We start from the raw sequence: 15,904 nt of genomic DNA, 5'->3' as shown, positions 1-15,904 counted from the left end.
AGTGACACCTTCTCCAGCCTTGGGAACGCCGTTCTCGACGACATACCATAGGTCGACGTCAATGGCTTCAAGATGCATGCGCATCTTATTCTTCCAGTAGGGATATTTAGTTCCATCGAAGACGGGGCACGCAGCGGAGACTTTGATTATCCCTGCAGTCGACATAGCTAAAACTCCAGGTGGTTAAACCGAATCACACAGAACAAGGGAGCACCTTGCTCTGATACCAATTGAAAGTGCGTTATATCGACTAGAGTGGGGGGGGGGTGAATAGACGATATTTATGAAAGTCTTCAAAACGTGGGAGTTATGAAGACAAACAACAAAGATTATGCCTATTACTATGCAGCGGAAGTTAGATTACACTAGGCAAGCCATGGTCAAGTATTCAATAGAGTGAAAGCACGAAGACAAACAGCTGCCGTGTAATAAGGATCAGGTAGGAAGAAGTTGTGAAGCCAAACAAATCATACATTCACGTTGTGAAGACAAAAGATATAGCAAGCATGCAATGGCTTCACAATGTGTAACAGTAAGAAAAGGAAGTGAAGATGAAACCAGTGACTCGTTGAAGACAATGATTTGTTGGACCAGTTCCAGTTGCTGTGACAACTGTACGTCTGGTTGGAGCGGCTAGGTATTTAAACCTTAGGACACACAGTCCCGGACACACAGTCCTGAACACGCAGCTCAGGACACCCAGTCCTCACCGTATTCTCCTTGAGCTAAGGTCACATAGACCTCGCCCAATCACTCTGGTAAGTCTTCAAGGTAGACTCCCAAACCTTCACAGACTTCGTTCACCGGCAATCCACAATGTCTCTTGGATGCTCAGAACGCGACGCCTAACCGGCTGGAGGATGCACAGTCCTCAAGTGTAATAAGTCTTCAGATCACACAGACAAGAAGACTTAAGTGATGCCCTATTCTCTCTGGCTCTGGTGGTTAGGGCTTTATCCTCGCAGGGAATTCTCTCTCAAAGGCTTCGAGGTGGGTTGCTCTCAAACGACAAAAGCCGTACTTTCAATCTGAGCAGCCAACCGTTTATGGTTGTAGGGGGTGGGCTATTTATAGCCACTTGGCAACCCGACCTGATTTGTCCGAAATGACCCTGGGTCACTAAGAAACTGACACGTGTCTCAACGGTCAGATTTCAAACTCACACGGCAACTTTACTTGGGCTACAAGCAAAGCTGACTTGTCCGACTCTAGACAAGATTCGTTCTCATAGTCTTCACTCGAAGACATAGGTTTTTGGTTTAGGCATCACTTCAGTCATTCTGACTGGTTCTCTTGGACCCCACTTAACAGTACGGTGGTTCCTATGACTCAACACAAAAGAAAAAGAACTACGAAAGATCTAAGTCTTCGAGCTCCATAGGCTTCATATCGTGTCTTCTCTTGTCATAGTCTTCAATGTGAATATTTTCATATACCACCTTTGACTTCAATGTCTTCATAAAGTTTTAGGGGTCATCTCTGGTAGTAAAACCGAATCAATGAGGGACTTCTACCTGTGTTATCCTGCAATTCTCACAAACACATTAGTCCCTCAACTAGGTTTGTCGTCAATACTCCAAAACCAACTAGGGGTGGCACTAGATGCACTTACACATACTACTGTGTGTATGAGATCCAAGACATGCATAGTTATGATATAGGTGATTGGATTTTCTACACCTTATATATTCTCCATTCTCTAAAAATATATTAATTAACACGATAAATATCTATAACACCAAGAAATAAGGTGATGGTTTAGAGACAAGGTCAATTTGTAGTTCTCCTTTTAATTCCGATATAGGTTGAGTGGCTAGTGGAGTGGTTGTACCCCTCAAAAGTCACTTTGGAGGGCGAGCTCAAGTGAGCCCTATATTTTGAATAGTGTCAAAAGGTATTTTAAAGTTTCAAAATTTTCTGGAATAAAAATCAACATGTTCATATGGATGTATATAAGTATATTACACATGTACAAATTTTGATGCTGAAATAAGTAACCATGTGAGTCACACAAAAATGACAGAATCGTGATTTTGGAAAGATGAACAATGCATGTCCACTATATAGAAATCACCATTTTGTCATTTTTGTATAGCCCATTCTTATTTCATCACCACATTTTACACATGTGTAATATACATCCATATGATCATGTAGAATTCTTTTGGGATTTTTTTAAACTTTAAATGTGATTTTAAAACTAGGTAAACTAAAGTCTTCCAATGCACCTGGACTCCAAAAATCCACTCTCTTGTACCCATGGGCGGATCCAGTGTGGCGGTCATGGGGGGCATTGCCCCCACAAACATTTTACAAACAATTTTTTTTACTAGTGCATGCATATGCATATATCCATTATATTAATTTCGGTGCAGCCTAAATACTCCAAAATTCAATCCTTTGTAATGTTGCCCCCACATTGGTCGAATTCTAGATCCGCCACTGCTTGTACCCCTGGCCTATCGAGGACCAAATCTTATGTTTGATGTCTTATGTGTAAGTGTGTAACATACATGGATATACAGTAATATATACTTGTATTCTCAATCAGGAAGTGGATTTTCTCAGCCCAAGCTCAAATGAGCTCGGGTGAACAATAAAAACAAAAAAAATCTGAATTTTATTGTGACAAACATTGACAAATGTTCTAAGAGCTTGCAAAATTTCATTATGGAATCACATTCCTGGAAGGCGTGTCAAAAGAAATAAAATCGATACTCTGAAAATGCTACTTTCGAAAGCATTTTGGAGCTTTTTTTCTTGCCACGACTTCCACAAATGTGATTTCATGATAAACTTTTGCAAACTCTTAGAACGTTTGTCAATGTTTGTCATAAAAAAATCAGGTTTTCCCTAAAAAAATGATTTTACTGTTCACACGAGCTCATTTGAGCTTGGGCCGAGAAGATGACTTTCCATCGTAGAAGTGTAATCGTATGAAAAAGATTGTTTCCTGTGGGCAAGTTATTGTGCTATTTTCATTTAATTTTGGTGCGGTCAGATGTACTTTTTTTCTATATTAACTTGCAGTTGACTATCTTTCTGGTTAAAATATTGTCAACTGAACGATACTTGCTTCAGATGTTACATTCCATTCAAACATGGATATTATGATCTTTCATAAGCACTCTACTAAACTCTGCAGTTTCTGATAATCGATGCAACTAACTAAATTTGTAATTGATAAAATCACTTCATGAGTCATGAGAACAACTATTTGGGTGGTATCTTCTACAGATACAGTGTGTCCACCAATAGTTTATACTTGAGAACAACGCTGCATTGCTATTTCTATTTATTTTCGCCAACATGGAATTTGCAATCATAAATATACTGTTTTGTGTAGGATTGTGGTCGGATGTGATCAAGGAATGGCACTTATGGAAATAAACGTGATTTAAATCAAGACCCAGTCGTTGGCCAGGTAGGAGGAAGGACTCTAGAGAAAACTAAGTGAAAGCAAAACTCTTATTGAAATCAAACATTAAGAATTTCTAGAATTATATTTGTTTCTCGGATTATGGAGTTCCTCTTGGACAGTATTGATAGTGTGGAGACTCGGTAGCATCCATTAATACGATATAAAAGTGTTTTGGCATGTGAAGACATTCACCTTTTCAGTTGTTCTGGTTTCAGCTTAAGTGCAACTATGTTGGGAAAAAACTGGCATGCACATTATGTTTGCAACAAACAAAGCATGTTGTAGGGGTATATGAGTCGGTGTCTTATTTTGTTTTATTTTTTTAATAAGAGTTCATGTCTTATTGTTCTCAGTAAAAAACTAAAGCATGGCCAACCTTACTAACTGAATTTCTGAACTATAAAGAGTCGGTATGGGAGCTCCTCAGATGCTGCTCTCGGTCAACTATCTAAAGAGTCATTTTTGTAGAACAATGATCTCGAAGTTCTTTTTCTTTTTCTTTTGCGGGAAGATCTCAAAGGTTGTGGTTGCCTGAAACGAAATTTCCTTTTCTTGAATGTAGGGTGATATCCTGAGATTTACTCCATTTTGTTCGTCTACAACCAAACTATCATACCATTGAACTGACCTAAGAGCATTTTTAGCCCTTCCTCAAAAACTTAACTCTCCAAAAGACCCCTATAACATGTTGCACCTAGCACTTCTCCTGAAACTAAAGCCCCTATAAATTTATCTTTGCTACTTCTTCCATCTTTTTGCATATGAACTCCATTCCAACATAGATTTGAACAACATATTAATTCAAACTTCATAATTAAATCTAATGCACATATTTCAACAACATTTCAAACTCAATGTTTTTTTAAATTAAAATTTCAAATCCAAGCACACAATGTGGTTTAAATGAAGTAATAATCCAATAAAACATGATAAAAGTATAACAATCATTTGTCGTGAACTACCCACAAGTTGTCAAAAAGATCATCTTTGAGTTGGTGACTGTGACGAGCTTATTGGTCCTCGATCCTTCAATGGGTTGCGAGGAATCTCTGAATCTTGTTTTTTTTGTTGATGTTCGGGAGATCACCATAGATGTATTGATAGTTCTCCCACTCTTCTCTATCATCCTTGATGATCATGTTCTGCGAGATATACATGTTGTCATGATATGTCGTAGTATCTTAGGGTTTCAATACTCAACAGGCCACAAACAATGAATATTCAATTATGAGCCCGGGCTCATCTGCACCAGGTGAACAGTAAATTCAAGAAAAAGGTGAAAAAATCAAAAAAAATCCAAACTTTTTTATTTTGCATGAAAGATGTTCGAGTGCGTGATGTTTGGGAAATTTTTTATCTTGTTTGCTGAGAGCTACTCGGATGTGCAGACACGATGAAATTTGGCATGGACATCACGCACTTGAATGTCTTCTATAAAAAATCCAAATTCTTTTGAATTCTTTTGCTATTATTTTCATTTTAATGTTCACTCATGAGTGCAGGTGCACCCGAGAGCTGAAATGCCGCACCCACAAACAATTGCAAAGCATTTTTGCATCACACCAAAAGCTCTCTTGACAAACTTTCTTGTGGATTCTTGGCACTTTGTGAAGTAAGATTTCTTGTTTGTCGTCCAAGCATTGAGTTGTCTTCACCAATTTGGCACAGGGGAATAGAAGTCATTGGCAAGGTGTAGCCCATGTTGTGGCTATTGACAACATGTTTGCATGTGCAGCTTGGCTGGCAGCTAGCCTTAAGAATAGAGAGCCTTGCAGAACACTGAGGTCATTATGTGATCCCGGCAATCTGAAATGGGAACGCCAAATCCATATTTTCTCTGATGCAACTTCCTTAAGAAATGTCCTTCTAAGTAGAACTTGCCATGCCACATGACATATTTTCCGTGTCCAATGGATCCAAGCGTCCTCTCTTCACTCTGTGCCATGAGCCTCGTTGTAGCTTCATCGGTGGGTTCCCTCGAGTGGTCCAATTTGAAGATCTTGATCACTTGAGTAAATCTATTCACACTCGAAGATTGTATCTTACCCAATTCGGATGTACTCATTGATGTAGCCGCAACTCCATATGCAATTACTCAAACTTTCATGGTACACTTAACCAATGGACTTGCAATGATTTTTTTCATGTTGCATTCCTTCTTGGTGTGAATCAAGGGTCATGCTTCTCAATAGCTTGTGCAGTGTTTTGAAGAAATCCCTGTGCTTTTTTGAATCGCTACTAAAATCTTATTTGGATACAGTGGATTCGGCGCAAAAGTAATCCTTGGAAAGATCGACATGACCCTCTGCACTACCTCAATGAATGCGACTTTGGCCGAACTGCGAATCAAGTCTCGGTCTCCTTCCATCTTCCACTCGAATGGTTGCAACCACCACCATCTCGAAATTGTTATCTTTTTCTTCCTCCGATGACGAAGAATCATCGAAATACATTTCTCACAACATCTTCATCTAGACAATGTAAAGTTTAATGATCAATTTGAGTGCATAAATGAAAAAAAAAGATTTTTTTATCTTTAGGCGATTTGATAAAAAAATTAGGGAGTGAAGTTTTTTTGGTTGAGGGCCTAGAGATCTTCTAAGATATCGGCCCTCCCTGGCTCCATCAAGCCCTGTATTTAAAAAAATGGAGTTCAAAAAATTATGAAAACTTATACATGTCCTCTATAGATTTGTAATCTTTTGTTAAAAAAATGATGATTTGTAAGCTTCAAAAAATCCAATCCAAAAACAAAAGAAAAAAGTCATTTTTTGATATATGTGTTTGTATTGGGCGCATAGCCGCCTACCAAATTGTGGGGTGCCAATTATTTGGCGGAGGATCGTGGCCATTACTTCGCGCCGACGGTTGATGTAAAAACTGAGCTATTGACTAAAATCTTGGTGCAAATCAAAAAATTAGGCCAACACTTAAATACACACCGACGCCCGGAGTCAACGCTGAAAAAAAAATGATAAGGTAGTTGCTGGCTCCAATCAAAACGGTCCCTTAACCCATTTTCTGGTCAAATGGTAACATGAACGCTAATATAGTGATCATGCTGGAAAATTTTCACACAATATGGCCGTTCAGATCTTACAATACCCTGAAATTGCAATTTCAGCCCATGTTTTTATCAAATCTTGTCAAAAAAAATGAGTGTCCAATTTTTTGGAAAACTTCTGTGAAATCAACACCAATATATTTATTGTTCTGGAAAAGTTTCGCACAATTTGGCCGAACTGGATTTAAAAATACCATGAAATTATAGTTTCAAATTTCAACCCGTTTTTTGATCAAATTATGCCGAAAGGCATCATCGCCCTTCTTCAGTCCTCCCGTCCACTTCAGTCAGTACAGACGACGAGCGACGACGGCGCAGAACCTCAGCCACAGAAACTGCTCCGTCAATACTCATCTGCAGCCACTTCTGGTATCCTAAGGACAAACCCTCTCTGTTCCAACACGAAGCGTCTCGCCGCCTCGGGGAATTCGCCGGCCAGCGGCGAGAACGAAACTTGGCAGCGGCCATGGCGCGCCCCTCGCGGCTCTACCTCCTCGCCTACAACTCCCTCCAGGCCATCGGATGGTAACCAAACCACCTCCGAGCAGCAGCAGCAGCAACAACAGTTGAATTCCCTAATCGCTTGATTCCTTCCGGCCTGTACTAACTAATTCGTCTCTCGATCCCCTTCCTCGTCGAACTGCAGGTCGCTCGCCTTGCTCCGCCTCCTGCCCTGCCTCGCCCCTCCCGTCTCCGTCCGCCCCGCGTACGCCGCCGCCGGCGACCACATATGTGCGTGCGCCCTCCCGCCTCCCCCTAATTTCTATTTTCTCATCTGAATTCTGAATTTCGTGTGGACTGATAACGTTTCTCCGCATTTTCTTGCCGTCTCTGTAGGCTTTCTGCAAACCTGCGCGGTTCTTGAAACGGTCCATGCCGCCGTCGGTGGGGGGATGAACTACTAGCTATACTTAATCCCGTCTTCTCCTGGATTTCCCCCTTACTATCGATGTGTATGAATTGACTCCAGATGGTTGGCTGTTTGGTTGTTCAGGATTGGTACCCACCTCGCCGTTTCTTGCTTTCCTGCAATGGGGAGGGAGGACTCATTTCATTCTCGCCCTTCTCCGGCAAATCCCTGAGGTGGGGATCAACGCACCAACCAACGGCCTTAACAAACTTCTCGGCTCTTCATATATTTTAGCTCTGTATAGTTTGGCTGATAAGTTCAGTCTGCTATTGCAAATGCAGGTTCAGGGCAGTCCCTCTGTGTTCATAACGTTTATGGCTTGGAGCATATCTGAGGTGTGGCAGAATCACCTCTCGTTTTCTCACTTTTTTATGATTTGTCTTATTCTCACCAAGTCACCAGTAACCACACCAATGGAGAGTGACATTGCTTTTTTACTCTCTTATGTTTGTGATCCACTTGATGGCTATGTTAAGATGCATTGCTCTGATATAACGAGTTACTGCTCTGAAAGCATGTTTTAACATACAACTTTGATTCTTCTCTGAACCCATATATCTGTTGCTAGGCTAATTCGAATTTGTACCATGTTTATAGAGTTAATTTCATATGGCTACAGTAATGTCAGTATCAATGGTGTCACTGTGAAGGGTTGTTCTGTTCATAAAGTTTTTCTTGAGGTATTAACCTGATTGTGTTCAGTTGTTAAGAGAAAATAGACCAGTGATTACTCTTTTAGGGGACACGGACGAGCAAACATAGCAGTATGTGGTATCTTTAGGAATAATTAGTGGTAGAAAAATGGCCCTTATTCAGAATCTTCACAAGATATACGGAGTAGTTCGTAAGGTCCACCTTTTAGGTGAAGTTTTTTGAACCACGCTTAATACATTGTTGTCATTGTGCAGGTCATTCGATACTCTCACTATGCTCTGACCACGTTAAAAGTTTGTCCAGCATGGATGACTTACCTCAGGTTCCATCCCCTAGCAGTGTCAATCCTCACATTTATATTTTGTTTTGATTATAAATGCTGCTCTATCTTATGAGTCATTGCTCGGCATAAACACGTTAAAGTATAACTCACAGCGTAAACTCAACTGATTAGAATAAGACTTCATTATTTTCTGAAAGAACTAGCACATAGAATCTCTTTTATTTGTGAGTATAAAATGGATGGCCTACTATAAACTAGTCATGTCCTATGTGAATTACTTCCCGTTCACAATTTTTTCTGCTCCCCTGTGGTTTTTCAGACCATTGCACCTCAGTTCTCAGATCATACCGCTTTATCTCAAACAACTTCCTACCTGTAGGTACACTGCCTTTATCCCGCTGTATCCAATCGGGGTAGGACCAGGAGAAAGTAAGCTCCGAAACTTTTTCGCACCACATTGTGCGTATAAAAACATTCTTCCTTAATCTAATAATACACTGGTGTGCTCTACTCTCCTTGCTATATCTGCACGCAGTGTGGACTATGTACCAAGCTCTTCCATTTGTGAAGGAGAGGGACCTTTACTCAGGCTTCTTTGCAAAGTTCTCCATGAGCTACCATTCCTTTCTGGTGGTACGTCGACTTCGAATCAGCGAGACTGAATACACCCTGCATCCCTGCTGCCTCTGTTTTATTTTATTATAATGTTCACTTGATTACTTACTGGCAAACATGCGGTGACAGGGTGTGCTGCTGTGCTATCCGCTTCTGTGGCTGAAGCTGTACCTGCATGTGTTCAAGCAGCGCAAGTCCAAGCTGGGAAAGGGGGGCAGGAAGAAACGGGCATGAAAGAAATAGGTTCAGCTCAGCTGCCATTATTTCGCTGAAATTCAGTAGGCGAGCAGGTTGCCAGGGGGATCTTGCAGCTGATGCAGTTGTGGAGGCTTGGCTGAGATGAACAGCAAACTTACTATACTACTAGCAGTTTACTGGGGGTTGATTACCTTTGGAACAGCAATTTATTATACTACTAGCAGTTTACTGGGGGTTGATTACCTTTGGAACAGACTGGTGATCTCTATCAGATTTACTGAATTTGAGTGAAGATGCTGCGCAACTCATGGCTATGACATTTGAGAAAAATATGACAGATTATTTAACGTATGAAAAAAAGTACTGGACTATTTGTGCAGCTAAAAAACAATATCAAACAACTTTTTTTGCTCTTCCACTTTGGTTGCTAGAAACATACTAGTACTACTTAAATACCCCTGTTAATTTTCATTTCCAGAGTTGCAAATCAGTGTGATAATCCTAAGCTGCTTGTGCAATTCAACTGCCAATTATTTTTGAAGTGATTCAATTTCCAGAGTTGCGAATCAATGTGATGGTCAGTGGATGTGGAGTGACAGCAAATAGTCTTACACTTTTTTTTGTTTTTTTAGAGAAAACCTTCTTTTTTTAGAAAAGCGTCTGTACAGTAGCACAGGCCTTGTTAGAAATTGTGGCCTAAACAACGTCCTAATTTTGGGCCCTGAAGGCCCATAACTGAAGCACACAGTCAGAACCAAACAAACGGAGCCTGGCAGGCAGACCCGTCTGATCGCTGACCGCCGGCCACTCTCCGCTCCCGCCGCCGCCGCCGCCGCCATGGGGAACTTCCGCAAGCTTGGCCGCCACGCCGCCCACCGCGTCTCCATGCTCAGGTATCCATCTCTCCGTCCCTGCCGTTCCACCCATCTCCCTTTTGTTTCCGCTCCACCGTCGCTCTCTCCCTGACCCCACGGGCCATGGATGCCCCGCCCCTTCCCGATCCCTCGCTGCAGGACGATGGTGTCGCAGCTGGTGAAGCACGAGCGGATCGAGACCACCGTCGCCAAGGTAGCTTCCTGCCTCATGTTACTCCGGCATTTCGTCGAACACCTTGGAAGGGTGCAGGGTGTCTGCGCCAGGGAATTTCTGCCCTTCTTTTTTATGTGTTGTTTCTTGCCATTTCAGGCGAAGGAGGTGCGGCGGAAAGCAGATCAGATGGTGCAGCTCGGCAAAGATGTACGTCCTTCAGTCGTTTACTAGTATTCAGTATTCACTAATCGCCCGGCCCTACTCCCCCAGTGCCTGCACTACTGAATTTTGACAGTATATTGGATTGTTTAGTGGCGTCTATTTAGGTTAAGTTTACTTGAGTGGTGTAATGAAACCAGCCATCTTGATTAGGTGGATAGGTTGTCCTTGGCAGGGTTGATATCTTGTGCCGCAAACTGTGTAGGAGGCCATTCATGGTTGCTGCTGATAATCGCTATGCCGATAAGGAAAATGGCATGATCTGGACACATTGGCGTATGGAAAGAGAACTTTCACCTAGGTGCAGTTGTCTTATACTCCCTCCATCCGAAAAAGCTTGTCTCTCAAATGGATGTATCTAGCACCAAATTAGTGCTAGATACATCCATTTCAGGAACAAGCTTGGGACAAGCTTTTTCGGACGGAGGGAGTATGAGTTTCTTGTTTCCTGTTGTAGCCTCTCATGGAAACTTATTTGATTGCTGAGGTTTTGACTACCTGAGTAGGTAGATGTTAAGTGTTAGCATTCGTTTGTTTAAGCAAGTGCGGGTGAAACTTCACGGGATCTGCTTTCATGAAGAACTTAGTATGTAATTCAAGGATACCCTGTTTGTCAGTGATGTTAAAGCGGTGATCATCCGAAATGAATTCACACAAATCTGAATGTCACCCTGTAACGATGAAGTTAACGCGAAATGGGTTTCACATACAGAAAATTTTGTTGTGTACTTGAAAATTATATCATTCCACATTCCAGGAGTGTCCCTTGACTTAAATGCCCATGCCCAGATATAGTGCATGATTTCTGTAGTTCTTTCTCATGGAACTTCCGTCGCTGAAATTCCTGCTATACTGATGGTGATGGAGATTCTATTATTTTATAGGGTACACTTGATGCCGCAAGACGTGCCTCGGCATTTGTTCGGGGTGATGACGTCGTTCACAAGTTATTCACAGAGCTTGCGTACCGCTACAAGTAAGTTTTACCTATGTTATGGGTTGGTTTCTATTTTGGTCTGGTTAGCATGGTCAAAAGAACCTCTCAAGCTATATCTTATGTATCTTTGTTATTTTCTACTTATATCTAGGGATCGAGCTGGTGGGTATACAAGACTATTGCGAACCAGGATACGAATTGGCGATGCTGCACCAATGGCTTACATCGAGTATGTTTGTACTCCATATACCTTACTGCACAAAATCATAGTTTAATTTTTTTTTAAATACTTTCACTGTTTGTGTTGACTATGTTTGGGTCTTCACATTCAAGTAGTGTGCTTTCACTACATGGTGCTAGTTAGTTCTCTTTGTGTATTCGTATTGTATAATAAAATTAGATTGAGGTCTGAATTTGCTTATAAAAAAATATTTTCAAAGAAATGGTGATGTTATGACATGAAAAAAAAGTTGATTTCCCATCTCTCTCACTCTGGTAAATGAACCGACTTTCAATAAAGAACATGCAGCAGAGAAACAAACTATATGCCATGGTGAGATTGAATTCAACATCTGTTGGCAATGTCATACACAGGTTTGTCGACCGGGAGAATGAACTTCGAGAGGCCAAACCTGCGACTCCACCGCCACCCCAGTGTGCCCCTCTTGATCCATGGACCAAGTCCCGTGCCAGCCAACAGTGGGCAGGGCCTAAAGTCAGCCAGAACTCCAAAACAGAAGGGCTATGAGAACCAAAAGCATTGTTTATCTTTGTTTTGTGTTTCTGAGATTTTTTTTTCATCTTTAGACGCGCTAATTAGGAGATCCATTCTGTAAGAGACTAAAAACTTATGTTTCCACATGATATCTATATTATTTGTCAAGACTCAAGAATCATTGTGACTAGAAATTGTTGCTGATGTGTTAAGAGTTCATGCTTACCGATCATTGACAGGGTGGAGTTTGTCATGTTCATATCATAGCTTCGACGTGGCCATGTTGGCAATGCCCGACGAAGCTTTTTTGCCGCCCTTGGGTATCCTGAGACTTTCCATAATCCCGTGATATGAAGATGTAATGCGGCCATGTTGGCACTTTGCTCTGTTGTTCTGAATTCGTATGGTTAAGACTCGGAACTGATCCTGAATTGCAAATGGTGTCTTACGATCTCGAGAAAGCTGAGCTCCCTTCCGATCAGTTTACGTTCTTTCTCACTTCAGCCACCCTCGAGGTGCAGGCAGTCTACCAAATCGTCGAGCCCAGTAGCCTCATTTACCTTCTTATTCAGTAAAACGTAGGCAAATTCTGTGAGCCTGTAACCATATTGTGCCTCTGAAAGGGAAGGCGGTCAATTTTGCAACTCAAGAAGTTTTAACCTCAGTCTTTTGTTTACTGGGACACCTGAACCTCTATTCCGTTAATGTGACCCGCGACGATGCTTCATGTGAAAAAATAAGTACATTGACCTGAGACGTTTATACGTATTCGGGAGAAAACATCCAAAATTTCAGGCTAGGGCGTACAGTTTGCCTGTCATTTTCAGGTGCAACATCTACTACATTTGACCCTTAACTAGACCCACAAGGAAAGAATGAAGGGAAAAAGGATGTGCTATCTTGGCATCACCTGAACCATGTGGCTGCTTCTATCTTGCAGCTCAGAAACATGTGGCCAGTTTAGCTACACCTTTGCGTAGGTTTTCTTCTGTTATCCACATGACCAGATAAGTCCAAGCGATAGGCTGAGATTTGTCACGACGATGCAGGCGATAGAGGTATATAAACATATTTCGTAGCTGATTTCAGAAGATCGGTTAACGGGGATCGCCAGATGGACTGCGTTCTTCTGAGCTCACACTTGTCGTCCCATGCCACTGTTAACGCAAGGTAAAATTCTTACTTTCCTTTTCCTCTGTCGCTGGAGATCTTGCCGGGAACGAAGAATTTCGTGAATTTTCTCTGTGATTGCCATCTGTGCTGACTTTGGATTCCTGCAGGCTTCAGCAATGCTCTGTTAGTCTCAACAGTATAGGATTTGCAGTTATCAGAAAGGGATGCTTAAGATTAAGGTGCTATGCAATTGGTGATGCAGGGCGTCGAAATGATCCTTTGAACGAGAACAAGAATGGGCCCATTTCACAAGAACTAAACGGGTCCAGTGCTTCCTTCACAACTGTTGGTGCTGAAATCACTCAAGAAACAGGAGATTTCTTTAGTAGTGATGCCGAGGGTGACCCTGATAAACCGACGGAGGGTTTCTCCTCGATCGAGGATGCTATAAATTCGCTGCGGGAGGGAAAGGTAGGGAAAAAGAAATTCCTGATTTTCTGAACACAGATAGTTTTATTCATGTAACTCTTGTACATAGGCCCTGCTTGATCATGCCCATCTTTTTTTTTGGGGTGCTTAAAGATATGCCGAACTGTACTACCTTCCAGCCTCCATTATTCATTTCATCTTGTAGATGACAAGATGAATGAATCACACTTGCCTATTCTCCCAAGCAACCGTAGTTGTAAACTTGTACTATGAGTAATTGAGTACCTTCATGTAAAGCAGACTCCAAAGCTATGCTTGGACTATCAAGGATGTCTGAATGACTGCCTTTTTTCAAATCGCCAGTGAGCAAGGTGATTGCTGTAATCAAAATTATATGATGAACAATGTCAATGTCAATATCATGATATTCGATATACTGCATTTTCATGTAGCAAGTTGCTTGCTTCAAAATCCAGGGCCTTCAAATGAATTATCACCTTTTTTCAAACGTAGTTGACTTTAGTTACAAGGTTAACTATTCATTCTTCTCCAGTTTGTTATTGCCGTAGATGACGAGAAGGGTGACAACGAAGGGGATCTTATCATGGCAGCCGATCAAGCCAGCCCAGAATCAATTGCATTCATGATCAGAAATGGTTCCGGCATCATCTCAGTGGGCATGAAGGAAGAGGACCTAGAAAGGTTGATGCTTCCTATGATGTCTCCGGTCACGGAAATTGGTGACATTTCAGCTGTTGCTTCCACAGTGACAGTGGTAAAAATCTTATGATCAATAACCTTTGTTGCAGGGACTATACAATCACTGATTGATGAGGTTTGTAATCCTTACTTAAGAAAGTAACTAGAAGCATTGTTTTTTCCCATCTATTTAGGATGCGAGAGTGGGCATATCCACTGGTGTATCAGCTGCAGACAGGGCAAAGACCATCCTTGCTCTGGCCTCCCCTGACTCCAAGCCCAGTGATCTCAGAAGGCCAGGCCACATATTCCCCCTCAAGTACCGGAATGGAGGCGTGCTAAAAAGAGCCGGGCACACCGAGGCGTCGGTGGATCTTGTCGCATTGGCCGGCTTACGCCCTGTATCTGTCCTTTCAACCATCATCGACCCGAAGGACGGCTCGATGGCATCAACACAAGCGCTGAAACAGATGGCTTTGGAGCATGATGTCCCGATTGTTTCGATCGCTGATCTCATCCGGTTAGTATGCCTTAAGGTGAAGCCTTTGTGAACTTATTACCTGTTTTATTCTGATTTGGATAGTACTGTTTGAACCGCTCTCCAAGATCAAGCAGATAAATGAAATGAAATGTGATTAGGTTAGGATAATTACATCCTCCAGATACCCCTTTTGATACGATCTCATTTTCGGTATGTTGTTGTAAATTCAGGTACAGGAGGAAAAGGGAGAAGCTGGTGGAATTGATCGCTGTATCTCGTTTGCCTACTAAATGGGGCCTATTCCGTGCTTACTGCTACCAATCCAAGCTGGATGGAACTGAGCACATCGCTGTTGCAAAGGTAATGAAATTCTTGTTGTGTTTCTCTGACAGAACGATCAGAGCAGAAACCAGTGAGCCACTCGTTTGATTGTGCGATTCAATCCCCAGCGATCTTTATCGTTTGTGGCAAATGTGTAGGGTGATATTGGCGATGGAGAAGACGTGCTGGTGAGGGTGCATTCAGAGTGCCTGACCGGCGACATCCTCGGCTCCGCCCGCTGCGACTGTGGCGAGCAGCTGGACCTGGCGATGCAGCTGATCGAGAAGGCCGGCCGCGGCGTCCTCGTGTACCTACGCGGACATGAAGGCCGAGGCATCGGGCTCGGCCAGAAGCTCCGCGCCTACAACCTGCAGGACCAAGGCAGCGACACGGTGGAGGCCAACGTCGAGCTCGGCCTCGCCATCGACTCCCGCGAGTACGGCATCGGCGCCCAGGTTCGTACTTGAATTCTCCATGGCGGATTTAACATTCTTGGGAAGGATTGATGTGTTCTTGATGATTGATGGTGGTGAATTTCGCTGTCCATTTCAGATTCTCAGGGACATTGGCGTGCGCACGATGCGGCTGATGACGAACAACCCGGCCAAATTCGTGGGGCTCAAGGGGTACGGGCTCGCGGTGGTGGGCCGGGTCCCGGTGATCTCGCCGATCACAAAGGAGAACCAGAAATACCTCGAGACCAAGAGGACCAAGATGGGGCACCTCTACGGCTCCGACCTCCCCGGAGGCCTCCTCAAGGAATTCCTCAACCCTACGGAAGACAACGCCACGAACTAATTATACACCCACCACACG

At 42.6% G+C, this 15,904-nt stretch overlaps 3 protein-coding genes across 5 annotated transcripts; all 3 read left to right on the top strand.

Annotated features, from left to right (window-relative positions):
* Window positions 1-6,761: 6,761 nt before the first annotated feature.
* On the top strand, window positions 6,762-9,398 carry LOC125527398 (very-long-chain (3R)-3-hydroxyacyl-CoA dehydratase 2-like). The gene is made up of 9 exons (XM_048691906.1): window positions 6,762-7,010; window positions 7,132-7,217; window positions 7,323-7,370; window positions 7,480-7,568; window positions 7,677-7,730; window positions 8,304-8,371; window positions 8,712-8,761; window positions 8,868-8,965; window positions 9,077-9,398. The coding sequence occupies exons 1-9, from the start codon at window positions 6,952-6,954 to the stop codon at window positions 9,179-9,181; spliced, it is 657 nt and encodes a 218-aa protein (XP_048547863.1). The 5' UTR covers window positions 6,762-6,951; the 3' UTR covers window positions 9,182-9,398.
* Window positions 9,399-9,669: 271 nt separating this feature from the next.
* LOC125527399 (50S ribosomal protein L17-like) lies at window positions 9,670-12,277 on the top strand. Its single transcript, XM_048691907.1, has 6 exons — window positions 9,670-10,038; window positions 10,159-10,213; window positions 10,331-10,381; window positions 11,278-11,369; window positions 11,482-11,559; window positions 11,925-12,277. Exons 1-6 carry the CDS (start codon window positions 9,983-9,985, stop codon window positions 12,076-12,078), a joined length of 486 nt encoding a protein of 161 aa, XP_048547864.1. The 5' UTR covers window positions 9,670-9,982; the 3' UTR covers window positions 12,079-12,277.
* Window positions 12,278-12,937: 660 nt separating this feature from the next.
* Window positions 12,938-15,898, top strand: LOC125527401 (probable monofunctional riboflavin biosynthesis protein RIBA 3, chloroplastic). Of its 3 annotated transcripts, none has more exons than XM_048691908.1 (7): window positions 12,938-13,215; window positions 13,326-13,629; window positions 14,141-14,362; window positions 14,481-14,806; window positions 14,998-15,127; window positions 15,247-15,543; window positions 15,641-15,898. In XM_048691908.1, exons 1-7 carry the CDS (start codon window positions 13,160-13,162, stop codon window positions 15,884-15,886), a joined length of 1,581 nt encoding a protein of 526 aa, XP_048547865.1. In that variant the 5' UTR covers window positions 12,938-13,159; the 3' UTR covers window positions 15,887-15,898. The 3 variants fall into 3 exon arrangements, with proteins under 3 accessions (XP_048547865.1, XP_048547866.1, XP_048547867.1); XM_048691909.1 differs by having other exon boundaries at window positions 13,044-13,215; window positions 13,421-13,629; XM_048691910.1 differs by lacking the exon at window positions 12,938-13,215 and having other exon boundaries at window positions 13,341-13,629; window positions 14,157-14,362.
* Window positions 15,899-15,904: the final 6 nt, after the last annotated feature.

Source organism: Triticum urartu, unplaced genomic scaffold (assembly GCF_003073215.2).
Source record: "Triticum urartu cultivar G1812 unplaced genomic scaffold, Tu2.1 TuUngrouped_contig_3797, whole genome shotgun sequence".
In the NCBI taxonomy this organism is placed as follows: domain Eukaryota; kingdom Viridiplantae; phylum Streptophyta; class Magnoliopsida; order Poales; family Poaceae; genus Triticum; species Triticum urartu.
Note: the sequence above shows the minus strand (reverse complement) of the source record. Positions and strands in the feature narration are given on the sequence as shown.

Bases quoted from the DNA above. Each gene is read 5' to 3' on its own strand.
- LOC125527398 (XM_048691906.1), top strand. From the start codon at position 6,952: ATGGCGCGCCCCTCGCGGCTCTACCTCCTCGCCTACAACTCCCTCCAG. The intron at 7,569-7,676 runs GTGGGGATCAAC...TTGCAAATGCAG, and splicing joins TTCTCCGGCAAATCCCTGAG to GTTCAGGGCAGTCCCTCTGT. The intron at 8,762-8,867 runs GTAAGCTCCGAA...ATCTGCACGCAG, and splicing joins CGGGGTAGGACCAGGAGAAA to TGTGGACTATGTACCAAGCT.
- LOC125527399 (XM_048691907.1), top strand. From the start codon at position 9,983: ATGGGGAACTTCCGCAAGCTTGGCCGCCACGCCGCCCACCGCGTCTCC. The intron at 10,214-10,330 runs GTAGCTTCCTGC...TTGCCATTTCAG, and splicing joins TCGAGACCACCGTCGCCAAG to GCGAAGGAGGTGCGGCGGAA. The intron at 10,382-11,277 runs GTACGTCCTTCA...ATTATTTTATAG, and splicing joins TGGTGCAGCTCGGCAAAGAT to GGTACACTTGATGCCGCAAG.
- LOC125527401 (XM_048691908.1), top strand. From the start codon at position 13,160: ATGGACTGCGTTCTTCTGAGCTCACACTTGTCGTCCCATGCCACTGTT. The intron at 13,216-13,325 runs GTAAAATTCTTA...GGATTCCTGCAG, and splicing joins CATGCCACTGTTAACGCAAG to GCTTCAGCAATGCTCTGTTA. The intron at 15,544-15,640 runs GTTCGTACTTGA...TGTCCATTTCAG, and splicing joins AGTACGGCATCGGCGCCCAG to ATTCTCAGGGACATTGGCGT.